This window comes from Nymphaea colorata, chromosome 2, assembly GCF_008831285.2.
Source record: "Nymphaea colorata isolate Beijing-Zhang1983 chromosome 2, ASM883128v2, whole genome shotgun sequence".
NCBI lineage: Eukaryota > Viridiplantae > Streptophyta > Magnoliopsida > Nymphaeales > Nymphaeaceae > Nymphaea > Nymphaea colorata.
In genome coordinates, this window is record NC_045139.1 from 35,750,793 (window position 1) to 35,764,418 (window position 13,626).

Sequence of the window (13,626 nt, forward strand, 5' to 3'; positions counted from 1 at the left end):
GTGCTCGGTAATTCTGAATCCATCATGCCGACCAAAAAAAGGTTATGCCTTTGCTTTGTATGTACATATAAAATGCCTCAGCCTCTCTCACATAGCCCGAGAGATTGGATGGACAGAGGATTGGATTTGAGCTCATATATATATACGGATGACTAAATATTTGAATCCGCAAATACCATAAAGCATCATTACATTAAGAGTTTCTTGATGGAATTTTCTCGGAAATAGGATTCTCCATTCATCTTCTAAATCGCTAGAAGCAACTCCAGGGAATATTATGCTCCCTTTTTAGTGATTCAAAAATCAATGGTTGAAAAAGTATTGGGTTTTGCTTCGTGAGAACTTTTTTTTGCCTAAAATAATAAAGCTTCAGGCATATGCATTTCTATCATGCTCAATACGCCTACACTCGATCATGTCGACAATAATAGAGACGGATACAGACCAATAAGCACCACTATCCTTTTCTCCAAATTGCACCCATGGCATCTTAATCTTGTAACTTTGTGAGATGGTGAAGTTCACAATCCTTGAACACAGAAAGAATATTCAAAAATGAGAATTTTAAACAAATCGTCAGAATATAATCCAAAAGTTCGTTCAAGTCTTTTGAGTGTTTGGAGGTTAGATCTAGGCAACCCTATCCCTAAGACCAATGAGCAGCTTCGTGTACAAGCTCATAGACATGTAAACGATTAGAGGGGGGGAAATTGCTCAAAGCAGGCAATTCAACATCCACCAAGAAAACAGATAAACAACCACGAATTAGCAATCAAATGCACAACCGTTCTCCTTCTATTCTTGTGGTACTTTCTGCAAAACTCTAAGTTTGGCACCTCTGCACCTTCTATTGAGCTTTTCCTCATCTGTAGATGGTGTTATGGGCCGCTTTGTGAGAATGGTCCCGAATTTTCCATCTATCTTCTGCTTACACCACTCTTCTTCACAATCATTCTTCTTCTTGACAGGTGAACCGCCTTCTTCCCTGTTTATAATATCAAGAAACGTCTGCTTCACAATTCTATCCTCCAAACTATGAAAGGAAATAACAGCCAGCCGACCACCATGAGCAAGACAGTCAAATGCAGCAAATAGAGCATCACGTAATGAGTTAAGCTCATCATTTACTGCTATCCTCAGTGCTTGGAAAACACGTGTTGCAGTCTTCATCCATCCCTGTCTCCCTGTATTGCAAATAATTCAAGGTCACTCTTTTCAAATGCCTTTTGTAAATGTACACAATTTTACGTGTGGTAGCCATAGCCTACCCAAATGATTAATTAGGGGTTTTATTTCTTTAAATTTTCACTATTATATGGTGAATCTAGGTGGATATGCAATGCATGATAAAAGAAAAAATTCAATCAAATAGACATGCATACATGTAGGTGCATGCACACAAGCACGTTATGCAAATGTGATGCAAGATGCTTGTTATGCATCATGTGACACTGATACGCCATCCACAAATGTACCAGTTACAAAGACAACAGTTAATGAAACAACCAATGGGAATCAGAGGTAATATGTGGAATCTTGGATTTAGTACAGAGAGAAACACAAAGTAAAAGAACAAGTATAAGCCAATACCTGCTGGCCCTCCACAAGCACTTCGCACTAGATTTAGCAACTCATTTGTGGAATGCAATCCTCCACCTGTGCGAGCTTTCATAATCTTAGTTTGAATTTTACGCCAATTGCTCTCCTCCCCATATTCACGCAAAATTCGACCAACTTCAGCCTCCGGCCAAGAATTTAGGATATCTTCTGCTTTTAGACTTGCCTGTCACAGACCTGTCAATCAGTAAATAAGAGGGTCTCTGAAACATTCAGACTCTTACTATGGAGCAAAGAAGTCAAAAACATCAAAGATGATCAATACACTTTCTATGCATGTACAGGACATGCACATATAGCAAAGACAAATAACTCCCTTTAAAGAACAATAAAATGCACAAGGTAGAAAAAGGAGCACATTTCCAGGCAGTCATGCACATGGGCAGAACACAGTAGTGCAAAAGCACCAGCAGCCACTATCAATATAAATAAAAAAGGTAAAACTGTATGCACCAGCAGCCAATATTAAAATAAACAAAAACACTAAAGCTGTAGGATCCATAACAGAGAACGTTGGTAGATTTATGAGAACTGAAAGTGTACCAAGCATGTGATTACAGTCCAATGATTTGTATCTGATATTAGGAAACAGAAGCAAGTGAGATCTGCAAATGGTGAATCTTCCCAAGGGAAAATATTTGTCAGGCATTAAAATTTCCCTTAAGAAACAAATATGCTGCTCTTTCTACCCTTTGGATTGGCTAAGAATGGGCAACCAGAAATTTCTATGGCTTTCATAGATTACTAAATGTTGAACATATATTGAAAAGGCCAAATGAAACGAGGAAGTTATTTTGACTCTGCACTAAAATTCAGAGAGTATAACATGAAAGGTCCTATAGGATACAGACGAAACTACGGTTGGAAGCAACATGACCTCATTGATGTTGACCAACCAAGTTGATCAAGATCAAAAAGTCTAAAGAAGAAACTTTCTTCTATAAAAAAGAAAACAGGATAAAAAATAATGCATAATCTATTTATAAGCTAATAAACAATAGCATTCTTAACATGCCTTTGACAACATTGCTCACAACCTCGAAACAAGAACCAGGGAACATGTGTAGATGCACAACAGCCCCATCAGTTATGTGATGGAAATACTTCCACTTAGAGCAACTATCTCCAAATTTGAATTTGTAAGATGCTAAGACTAAGCAGGTTTTATACTGCACTGTCATTTAACCTATACAGATTTTGAGCATAAATTAATTTTTACCTATCCAACGTGCAAGATAAATTAAACTCAGCATTTATTTTTACACTTGCAAGACGTTAAGCGGTTAAGGTAATAGAACTCAAAATACTTAGAGCAAGAACCCTGCTTAGGATGCCAGATTCAAAAGGAACATGTTGCTTGCTAGTTGCTCTGGTCAAGAATCTGACTTTCCTAACAGGAAGAACATCTATCCCTCATGGACAATAAGCAGCCTAACATCAAGGAATTAGAACTCCTTGAAGCAATTATTATATGTAGGAAAAAAATACATATCACTGCTAAGGAGCAAGCAAATTACGTGACATTTCAACATTCAACCTTCACCAATCACCACTCTACCTTTTCAACAAACTCTCAAAGAGAGGCTCTTAAACATAGAATGTTAAGGTGAAACCATGAAAGTATAATTTAGGAAATTACCACTAGAAGTTGGAGTTTTAAAAGAATAAAAAGAGGGTCAATGGCAGTATTGACCCTCGCCAAACACCGCCAAGGTCGACCCAACCTTCGCCAAAAGGCATCTTGCAAAGGTTGCCGTTGACCTTAATCGAGGTAGCAAGGATCATGTTCAATGACCTTCACCAAACATCATTCAGCGAAGATCTCGCTGATGTACCAAGGGCTGCCATTGACTCCTCGCTGCATTAGTGAGGGTCAACAGTAGCCCACACTGCATCGCACACTGTCCAACAAGGATCACCATCAACCCTCATCGGATGGTATCCAGAAAGGGTTGTTGTGAACCCATATCAATGTAGCGAGCACGAGAGCTGCTGTCAACGCTCATTCGATGTGGTCTAGCAAGGACCAATCCTCGCTAGATTTCATCCAGCGAGAATCAATCTTGACTCTTGCTATCGCCCTCCTCCAGGAAGGGTCGATGTTGGCATGTGGTGAGGGTCACCGTTGATCCTCGTTGATGCAATGAGGGCCACTGTTGATGAGTGATAGCTACATCGAATGGAATCCAACGAGGGTCGAGGAAGGCTAGGATCAACAAGAACATCAACCCCTCACTGTTCTCCAGCTAGGGTTAGCAATCCCTCCTTGGATAGTATCCAAAGAGGGTTGCTATCAACCCTCGCTGCGTCAGCTGGGGTCAAGAGAAATGAGAAGCCGACACCACTATTGAATTTTTTTCAAAATTTTACTTTGAGGGGTAAGTTTGTACTTTGCAAATTATCCCTCCATCTCAACGTTGACTAGAATATTGTGCTCAAGTAAAACCTAACCTACCTATCTCAAGGCTTCATTTGCACATTCCAACCGATAGAGGCATCCACTCACATTTAGTACATAAACAACCAAAGCCGTCACGAGAAGCATAAAAGTGCAACAAATGGTCATATTGGAGATATGTGGTTAATAAACCAGAAAACTTCTAAGCTTAAACAAAGGTGCACATCAAAGGAAACACACAGAAAAGAACGAGATTGGTTCTCACCAAAGGGTTCATACGCATGTCAAGTGGGCCATCATTGAGCACACTGAATCCTCTTTCAGCATTGTTTACCTGCAAAAATTATACATCAATATCTTCCATGCTTAGACCTTATCCAATAAATGATGATTGGACGGCTGTTTTTTTGCGCAAAGATGAAATTAAAGATACGAACATCAAAACAAAGAACACTATAGTGCATCAAGCATTGAGTGGATGTGCAAAAGTAAAGAGACTATGATCAATCAAATGGACATGATAACATGACCATGATATAGATGATGATTAAGGGCTGATAAATTAGAAATTATACAAAATATTTCCCTGTAGAACACATCAAGACGTTGCAGTAGCAGGAAGATGCTCAAATTGTGCACAGTATAGATGTGAATCTTGTGTTCAGCTACAGTCGCTGACAAGCCCCAACATTGTCTCAGCTTCACATTGCTAATTAATGCACAAAACTAAGCTCTTGAACTGGACACATAAATCCAAAGCCCAGCAATGATAAGTTCATGAAACTATTGAAATGTAACGGTACTGTTTCCATTGGAAAAGCTAACCTGCATAGAAGACATCCCTAAGTCCATTAAAATGCCATCAACTCCATCGGAAGAAATATTTGCATCAACTTGCCTAACAATCGATCTTATATCTCTGAAATTCCTGAGATATGTATATCTTTGTAGTGCCCGGTCTTTTCTTTCTGCTTCCACATTGTTAAGAATCAAATCAAGCTGCACATTAGCCATTTTATATGCCACAGGATCAATATCCAATCCAATAAAAATCTCCAACTCAGGATGAGCTCGAATTATCTGCAAAAGTAGGCAGAAGGGACCACCAATTTGGCAATTAATACGAAACAAAGAAATATTGAACACATACACAAAAAACCATACCAATTAACCAGTTTAAAGGCCAGTTGAAGAAGAAAATCGTAGAGATTTTGATGGCAAATTACAGTTCTGGCCTGTCCATTAATCCAGAAAAGTAAAACAGCTAGAAGCATACTTTGTACTCGTCCATTTCCTAAACTGAGAAAGGTGCAATGTGATTGCATTAAATTGTGCAATTACGTTCCCCCAAATCAATTTTCAAGAACTTTCATTTAATCATATAGAAAACCTATATGAATCTATACATAAAACTTAATCTATTCAATCAGATTTGGATATCCAAATAAGATCCCATAAGGAATGAGAATTTGACAAACCAAAGTCTGAAAAAAATTGTAATACTCAAAAATTCGTACACAAAAAAAGAAACCAATCCAAGCATAAATTATTACGCTGTCAATCACGTCGGCAACATTTTATGGTTAAAATTTTGAAAACTTAAAAAATTGATCTGTGAATGTAACTGCGCACAAGAATTGAGCAATTACATTGCACTTGTTCCCTGCTGTCCTGAACTAGCACACTTTTTCGGACATAAAGTGGCGGATTTAAATCACCCGATGCCTTCTTTAAAATACTAATTTGGCAAGTGGAACTCGAAGTTCAAACACAGAGATGAACCAAAATAACCTTATTCATTTCCCAAAAGCCTAAATTTTCTTCCGGAAAGACAACTCGATGGTATAAAACCTCCCAAAGAATCACAAACTATCTTATCCCAAGAACACAAACTCCAGAGGCTTCTCACGGCCCAACAAAATATCCAACACATTGATGGATGGAAATGAACTCAATTTGAATCCACCAAGTAGCTATCGACTAATAGAACAACTTAAAATCCAGAAAACTAAGAAATCATAACAGAGAGAAGCAGAAACGGGGAGTAAGGAACAGCTATAAGGAAAAAAGTACGTACAGAAGAGGAGTGTCCCGCGGCACCCATTGTGCAATCCACAAACGAGCGGAGAGGCCGGCCACGGCGGTCGAAGACGTCGAGGACCTCGCCGAGGAGGACAGGGACGTGGGTACCGTTGGAAAGGAAGTGCTCGATCTCCTCCTCATTGAACTCTCTGGTGGAGCGAGTCCGTCGTACGAGTGAGTCTGGGAGGGGGCGGGAGACGCTCCTCCTGGGAGAGCCCTTGGAGGAGGCATAGGTGGTGGTGGTGGCTCTGGCGGCAGCAGTGGTCGTGCGGAAGGTGAAGAGCTTCGTGTGAGAGAGAGCGAGGGGAGCAGCTCTCGGAATGAAGAGCCTCCCCATGAGAGAGAGAGATTGGGGACGATGGAGCCCAAAGAGCCCGAACTTTTGCCAAAAAATCAAAACAGAACACTCTTTTTTAATTTAAAGATAATCTTTTAAAGGCCACCGCCGCCAAATCCTTTTCCAAACCGAGAAAAAGTTAATTTCTAAACTATATTTCATGTACATGTTGAATTAATAAGTGAGCCTTCTTTGTTTGTTTTTTATCTGAGAAACTTTTATTCCATATAAATAAATCTACAACTCCTTACGCAAACATAAGGTTTTCTTGTTGCAAAATCATTAATAGCTTTTCCTTTATTTCAACTGCATTACGTGCCAAACATACATGATATGTCATGAAAATTGTTTTTTCAAGTGTTGTATTTTATTATAACAAGTATTTTTCGTTCATGTAGACATTTATTCATTCAATTATTTTCATTCTTGAAAAGAATTGGATCCATGGAGAACTTTCGATTCTTATCACAACATTCAATTTAGATAAATACAAATGCACCATTTATTTTGGTCATTTTATTACATATTATGGCTTTTCTTAGAATTATAAATAAGCAAAACATTCTCATAAAGATCAAACTAAGCAATTGAACAAGGAAAAAAACATTTAAAGGACACAATAATATAATTGAAGTTGAACTAACCTAAGATTTGGTTAGTGAAAGAGCCATCCTAATATTTGAATAAAGTGTGATACTGGATTTTCACAAGGGCTTCCAAAATCAAAGGCCATTTACTCCGCATACTCATTAAAAAAGTAATCATATGTTCTTTCTTTTAATTTTGTTTTGCATGACTAACCATAAGGCGGCTATAGAAAATGTTGAGGCCTTTGATAAAAATCTTACCTCCGGTTCAATTCCTTTGGCTGAGAGGATTAATGAGATATAAGAAAATTGGGCTCAATTGTTAGTGTTGGTGTTGCATGATTGAGGTAGGCACTTGCTCAACTTTGTTTTTTTTTTTTTGGGATTAAAAATAAGTAATTCACCTTTTAATTATATACTGAGAGATCTATTCAACACTTGGACATGGGGTCCCACACATATAGACGCGTGTGTAATAATTTATAAAAAAAGTTTTTACAGTGATTGGTTGTCCTTGTTTCTAACTTTTTTCGAACTAAAACTGAAACGGAGTGAGTTGAGATCCGCCAAACTAAGGACTCAAGCCCGAAAATGGGTTGAGTAAGCATTATTAAGCAGTTTCATAAATTTCAAAGTATCATAACAACGGCATTGATCTTTGTTTGCACTTGTTTAGGAAATATTGTGTGTGGGCAGTGTCTAAAAAAGTGGAGGAAGATATTATAACAATGATAATTATATCATAACTGCAAATGCATGATCAGCCAGTCTCCTTAGAATCCAAAAAAAGAAAAACTGAAAGAATTTGATTATTTGTTGTCTTATACAATTAAAAATTCCACTTAATTTAGTGTCAACAAAAACATGTCGCATCAGACCCATGAATCTTCTATACGAAGAAATCAAACTTACCTTAATCTTGCGTTTTTACAAGTTAACATTAAGAAACTGTTGCACATCCAACCGAAACAGATAACAAATGTCAAAATTGTATGTCAATAGCTAAGAGGCCAGCAAAAAAAGCCATCTCTATTCCACTTCAAGAAAAGCCATCCCTATTCCACTTGCTCATAGGGTCCAGAGCTACTTTGGGACCTCGATAGTCCTACAATATATCTTTCAACATGAGAGTTGTGTATGTCACCATTTACAGTACAAATGAGCAGCAGCCACTGGAAGCAAACTAAAGCCGCATCATTAACATGACACTTAAACTGACCAGTTATGGAACAACAAAGATGCAAAAGATTGTCTGACCATTATGACGGCGGGGCATTGAGAGGAGTTTTTCCATGTTGAACATGTTCCCAACGTCTGCATGACGCAACCAATAGTGAAAGAATATATATGAGAAACGTTACTTCTCTTATTTCAGTATAGGTAACTAGCATCACTTACAATTATAATATTAATTTTCTGAGAATCTTTCTCAACTACTATGTTAATCTCAATAAAATCTTTCCATGTTGGCACTCGTAATACGGTTTACGACATTGACCTGCTAAAGAACAAAAGAGAACAATTCATAAGAACATTTCTAGTTGCAAATTTCAAGATGTGGAGGGATGAAAGCTATTTATCTATATTAACACTTCTCAAAAACATAATCAAAACTTTAAAGGAGTAGTTTGATAGTAGGAACATTTTGTCAGTGTCTCATGAATCTATTTTAAAGTTTGAGACTGGTGGTTCATTGGATACTAGAACTATTATTTTATAAACCTGCTCAAATTTTTGAGACAGATTCATGCGACACTCAAAATAATCTACCTCTAAAGTTCAACTTTCCTTTGTTTAGTTGATTAACTATATGTTGATTATGATGAACATCTCAAAATTAAACACAAACAACCAAAATAAATGACAATTTCAAACTAGAATGATCTTGGGTTTGTAAGATTTGTCCATGGAGAAACAATTCTCCGGAAATACAAGATTAAATGATGACATCGGTCCTATACATTATTGGGTCTATATTTAGGTCATGACTCAGATTCAGATTTAGTAATCAAATTGAATATGACTCATTGGTTTCACTAGTTTTGAGGCAAACCAAGTGTCGCCCCCATTGATATATTGGACCCCGAAGGGTTAAGATCTGAGTTCAATTTACCAGGAACTGATACGGCCATTAGTCCCGGTGCGAATGGGCTGACTCAGGCAACAAGATCTGGATCTGCATGGCCTTACTAAACCCGGACCTTGTGAAATATTTCATGTTGCCGATGGACTTCGGATCCATGTCTCAGTCTGACCCACCCATTCTTGCCTCTACTATTTAAAGCCTTCTCTTTCTCTCTCCCTTTCTCTCTCTCTCACAGGTTAGCTTCACTGCCAAGGCAACATTTCTCTACCGTAGTCTGTAAGACCTTAACCTTTTTTGTTTTCTTCTTGTGATCTAATTCGATTTTATGGCTATAATTGGATTGTTCCTCAACAAGGACGGTGTAACATCTTTTTGGTTTGGATGAGCTAGGTTGTGATTTTTTTTCCCGAGGTATTTTCTTGGTCGCTGTTGTTTCTTCGGATTCATAATTTTTGGGCATCCTTGAGGAATTATTGAAGAACGTCTTGCTCTTGCGCTGTTGGATGATTCATGTGTAACCCTAGATGGCTTGCCTCATATTCTGTAATCGCTTCTTTTGGTGTTAGCTGGGCGGAAATGGGGATATGTGTTTTGGCTTTGCCGAAATGGGGATATGTGTTTCTGTTTAAGGGGGTGTGCGGCAAATGATCCATCGATATCTCGAACAGAATTGAATCTTTACGAAAGAGGTCTTTATATGTATAGCGAATGTCGTTTGCTTATCTCGTATGATCTGCTTTTACATGTTATGCATTTGGGCGGTTAGCGAATTTTGGTGTTTCATCTTCTGTGTCATGCAAGTGCTTAAAAGACTGGGCTCCTTGACCTTCCCATTGACGAAGCATTTGATTTGTCTATGACTTGGCAGATAAACTCTAGATTCAATTAGGAATCTGTGTTGTGTGTGCATAATTTGTGTGTGTGGTTTTATTTTGAAACTCCAGAATTAAAAAAGCATCCTTGAACCTTTAGTTGTGAAGATTTACTTCCTTCAAGATGGGGCTGCTTGTGTTGGTTCGATTTTTCATTGTGACGAGAGCAAATTTTTTGTCTACTATGGTCTTGCCTATGCTTGCTTTTAGGGCTCACTATTTGGGTCTTGTTACGCATGGATGCTGCACCTGTACTTGCACATACCTAGTTCAGTTGCAACTTGTAACTTCAATGGTTCAACCTGCATGTTGTTTACTTGGATAGTTGGATTCTTTTCCTCCGTGTCTATTCTCTCCAACCCCAATGCGTATGCTCATGCACTACTATCAAGTATCAAGTTGTGCTAATGATAGAGGGTGGGCTTAGATGATGAAAATGTCTGTCGACTAAAGAACAGGTGCTTTAAAAGTTTATTAGTACTGATGCATAGACATAGCTCTTCATATGTATGCAGACAATGTTTTGATTAGAGAGTGAGGATGGAAATTGTCCGGTGACTCTGACTTGGGGTTTGGGCAAGTCAACCTAGTGACTTGGTTGGGTTCCATGGTGCAGCCACGTTACAATTTACTTCCCTGTTTATCTGAGCTGCATCCAATGAGCTTTTAACAAATTTGTGCATTACACATATAGGTACCTCCAGTTTTGGATGATGTGTGGGTCATCATAAACATTGAGTTTAGCACCATTTTGCATAATATTTTAGACTTAGTTTAGAGTTTATATTGGAGCTGCATCTGATGGATGAGTGCCATGATGACAATAAATTTGACCAGAATAAAATTTGTATCTTCTATGTTCGATCTACAATATGATCGAAACTTGTGCCATGTTACTTTCAGAAGTGAAGGTAGCATCATATCCAAATGTTTATGTAGGCCAAGTCCTGAAAGAAGTGGGAAAGCCCAGCATTGAATATAGAATTGGATTACTTACAAACTTGGAAAGCATTAAAGCTAGATTTCAAGCTTGAACCAAGATTGAGAGCTTTGTCAAAGATACTGTGTATAGTGATGCTTCCTTCTCTTGACATTAGAAATCCAGTAAATTCTTGTTTCTTTAGCAAGTGGAAAAAGTAGCAAGTTTTTTTGTGTTCATAAGAAAAAACAAGGAAACCACTTGGCCTAGGAGGTATTTGATTGCACTCCAAAAGGAAACAAAATGTTTTGTAACAAAATGTGGGTTATTTAACTTATTTTCTAAATGTTAATTTCAGGCATGTGGTTGGACACATGGTTCTGAAGTGATTCAGTTTATTGTTGCTTGAAGCATGTAACCATGTTCCATCTGAAACTAGATTCTTCTGGAGTATGCTTCCATCATTATAGGTTTATCTCTATTGGCAGCTAGATGAGGATAAAATTGAAAAAATGAATGCATTTAATAAATAGTAGCAAATTTAGAAGTGCCTGACGGCACGCGTTTTTCCTTTGATAGCTTTGAAGTTGTGGTGGCTGGTTGAACTAAAAGTGGATAACTCTTTGGGTTTTCTATTTGGTAGATGCTAACCGAATGTTATTTCAAGCTTGCCATCTTTGGGTGAGCTCAAAGCTACATCAATGACAGTTGGAGTTAATCCTATATTGTCGCATGGCAGCATATCCATCTACACATGTAGCTGTTAGTTTTAGGTAGTGCTAAGCTGCTTCAAGTTGGTTTGGTACCCTACTCATTCTTGAAGTTCAGTAGTCACTGGATTACAGCAAATCTATGAAGTCAGTTGCTTAGGCTGTTTGACCATAGTGAAGCAGTTTCCTTTTACTCTGTCTCAGATTTTGCACAGACATCCTATGTTGAATTGTTATATATTGTGCATTATTTCCATTTTGAAGTCCTAAAACTTTGGTTTCCAGTTGCTTATACATATGACCTATTGTTTACTGTTGTGTACCAGCTTTTTGTTAGCTTTGCAGTGGCAGCCATGTCATATCTCCCTGCAACCACGGATTCCATTGCAGAGGCCTTGGAAGCAAAAGATCCATCAGAGTCCATCGCAATTTTCTACCGTATCCTTGCCAATCCCTCTTCCTCAGCTGAAGCCTTGCGCATCAAAGAGCAAGTCATCACAAATCTATCGGATCTTCTCCAACAAGAGAAAAGAGCAGAAGAGCTACGGAGTCTGCTAACACAGCTGAGGCCTTTCTTTGCTGTAATCCCCAAAGCAAAGACTGCAAAGATTGTAAGAGGCATCATTGATTCAGTCGCCAAAATCCCTGGAACATCTGAATTGCAGATATCTTTGTGTAGAGAAATGGTGGAATGGACCCGTGCAGAGAAACGAACATTCCTTAGACAGCGGGTTGAGGCAAGGCTTGCAGCTTTACTGATGGAGAACAAGGAATATGCTGAAGCACTGACTCTTCTCACTGGTCTTGTGAAAGAAGTGCGCAGGTTGGATGACAAATTATTGCTTGTAGACATTGACCTTCTAGAAAGCAAGCTCCATTTCTCTCTGAAGAACCTCCCAAAGGCAAAAGCAGCACTAACTGCTGCTAGAACAGCTGCAAATGCAATCTATGTGCCACCTGCACAGCAGGGCACTATTGATTTACAAAGTGGCATCCTCCATGCAGAAGAGAAAGATTACAAGACAGCTTATAGCTACTTCTTTGAAGCATTTGAAGCATTCAATGCTCTCGAGGATCCCCGTGCAGTCTTTAGTCTTAAATATATGCTTTTATGCAAGATCATGGTTAATCAGGCTGATGATGTTGCAAGTATAATCTCATCCAAGGCAGGTTTGCACTATGTTGGTATTGAGTTGGACGCGATGAAAGCTGTTGCTGATGCCCATGCAAAGCGCTCTCTGAACCACTTTGAGACAGCCTTGAATGACTACAAGGCACAATTAGAGGAAGATCCAATTGTTCATCGGCACCTGTCTTCATTGTATGACACTCTTCTCGAGCAGAATCTCTGTCGGTTGATTGAGCCATTCTCAAGGGTTGAGATCGGTCACATTGCAGAACTGATTGGACTGCCCGTTGATCATGTGGAGAAAAAACTCTCACAGATGATCCTTGACAAGAAGTTTGCTGGAACACTCGATCAAGGTGCTGGATGCCTCGTCATTTTTGAAATCCCTAAAGCAGACGCAATCTATCCTGCAACGCTTGAAACCATCTCGAACATTAGCAAGGTCGTGGACAGTCTCTACCTAAGATCTGCTAGGATAATGGCTTGAGTTATACTGTTTTCTTCTATTCAACCTCTTGGCTTCAAAATGTCGAATTTATTCAAGATATCTTGAACATCCAGTTTTGCTGATGGTTATGGTCTCTCCTCTTCATCTTTAAAGATGTTTTTTTTTTCTTCTTGTTTTTACTTGTTAACTATGAGTATGCACTCAGCTGAATAGTACACATACGTCAAGCAACAGAAAAACTGGCACCCTTCCTCGACACCTTTCTTGTTTTTCCTGTCGAAGAGAAAAGCAATATATTTGCCAATCTCGCACCCAGCAGGGTAGGGTTCAATCTTGCTTCTAATGTGGAGGCCAGTCTGGGAAGATGCTCGTATTGAAAGCTCATAATTGCCAGGTAATGAAAGGGCTACGAGAAGCAATGTGTGGAGTAGAGAAGCAAAT

General features: G+C 38.6%; 2 protein-coding genes across 3 annotated transcripts; one reads left to right on the forward strand and one right to left on the reverse strand.

Annotated features, from left to right (window-relative positions):
- Window positions 1-530: 530 nt before the first annotated feature.
- On the reverse strand, window positions 531-6,484 carry LOC116247134 (uncharacterized). The gene is made up of 5 exons (XM_031619115.2): window positions 6,093-6,484; window positions 4,841-5,095; window positions 4,281-4,349; window positions 1,591-1,783; window positions 531-1,184 (listed from the first exon to the last, which is right to left on the reverse strand). The coding sequence occupies exons 1-5, from the start codon at window positions 6,432-6,434 to the stop codon at window positions 796-798; spliced, it is 1,248 nt and encodes a 415-aa protein (XP_031474975.1). The 5' UTR covers window positions 6,435-6,484; the 3' UTR covers window positions 531-795.
- Window positions 6,485-9,310: 2,826 nt separating this feature from the next.
- On the forward strand, window positions 9,311-13,307 carry LOC116248269 (26S proteasome non-ATPase regulatory subunit 11 homolog). 2 transcript variants are annotated; one of them, XM_031620957.2, is made up of 2 exons: window positions 9,311-9,383; window positions 11,935-13,307. In XM_031620957.2, the coding sequence occupies exon 2, from the start codon at window positions 11,962-11,964 to the stop codon at window positions 13,222-13,224; it is 1,263 nt and encodes a 420-aa protein (XP_031476817.1). In that variant the 5' UTR covers window positions 9,311-9,383; window positions 11,935-11,961; the 3' UTR covers window positions 13,225-13,307. The 2 variants fall into 2 exon arrangements, with proteins under 2 accessions (XP_031476817.1, XP_031476818.1); XM_031620958.2 differs by having other exon boundaries at window positions 9,380-9,518.
- Window positions 13,308-13,626: the final 319 nt, after the last annotated feature.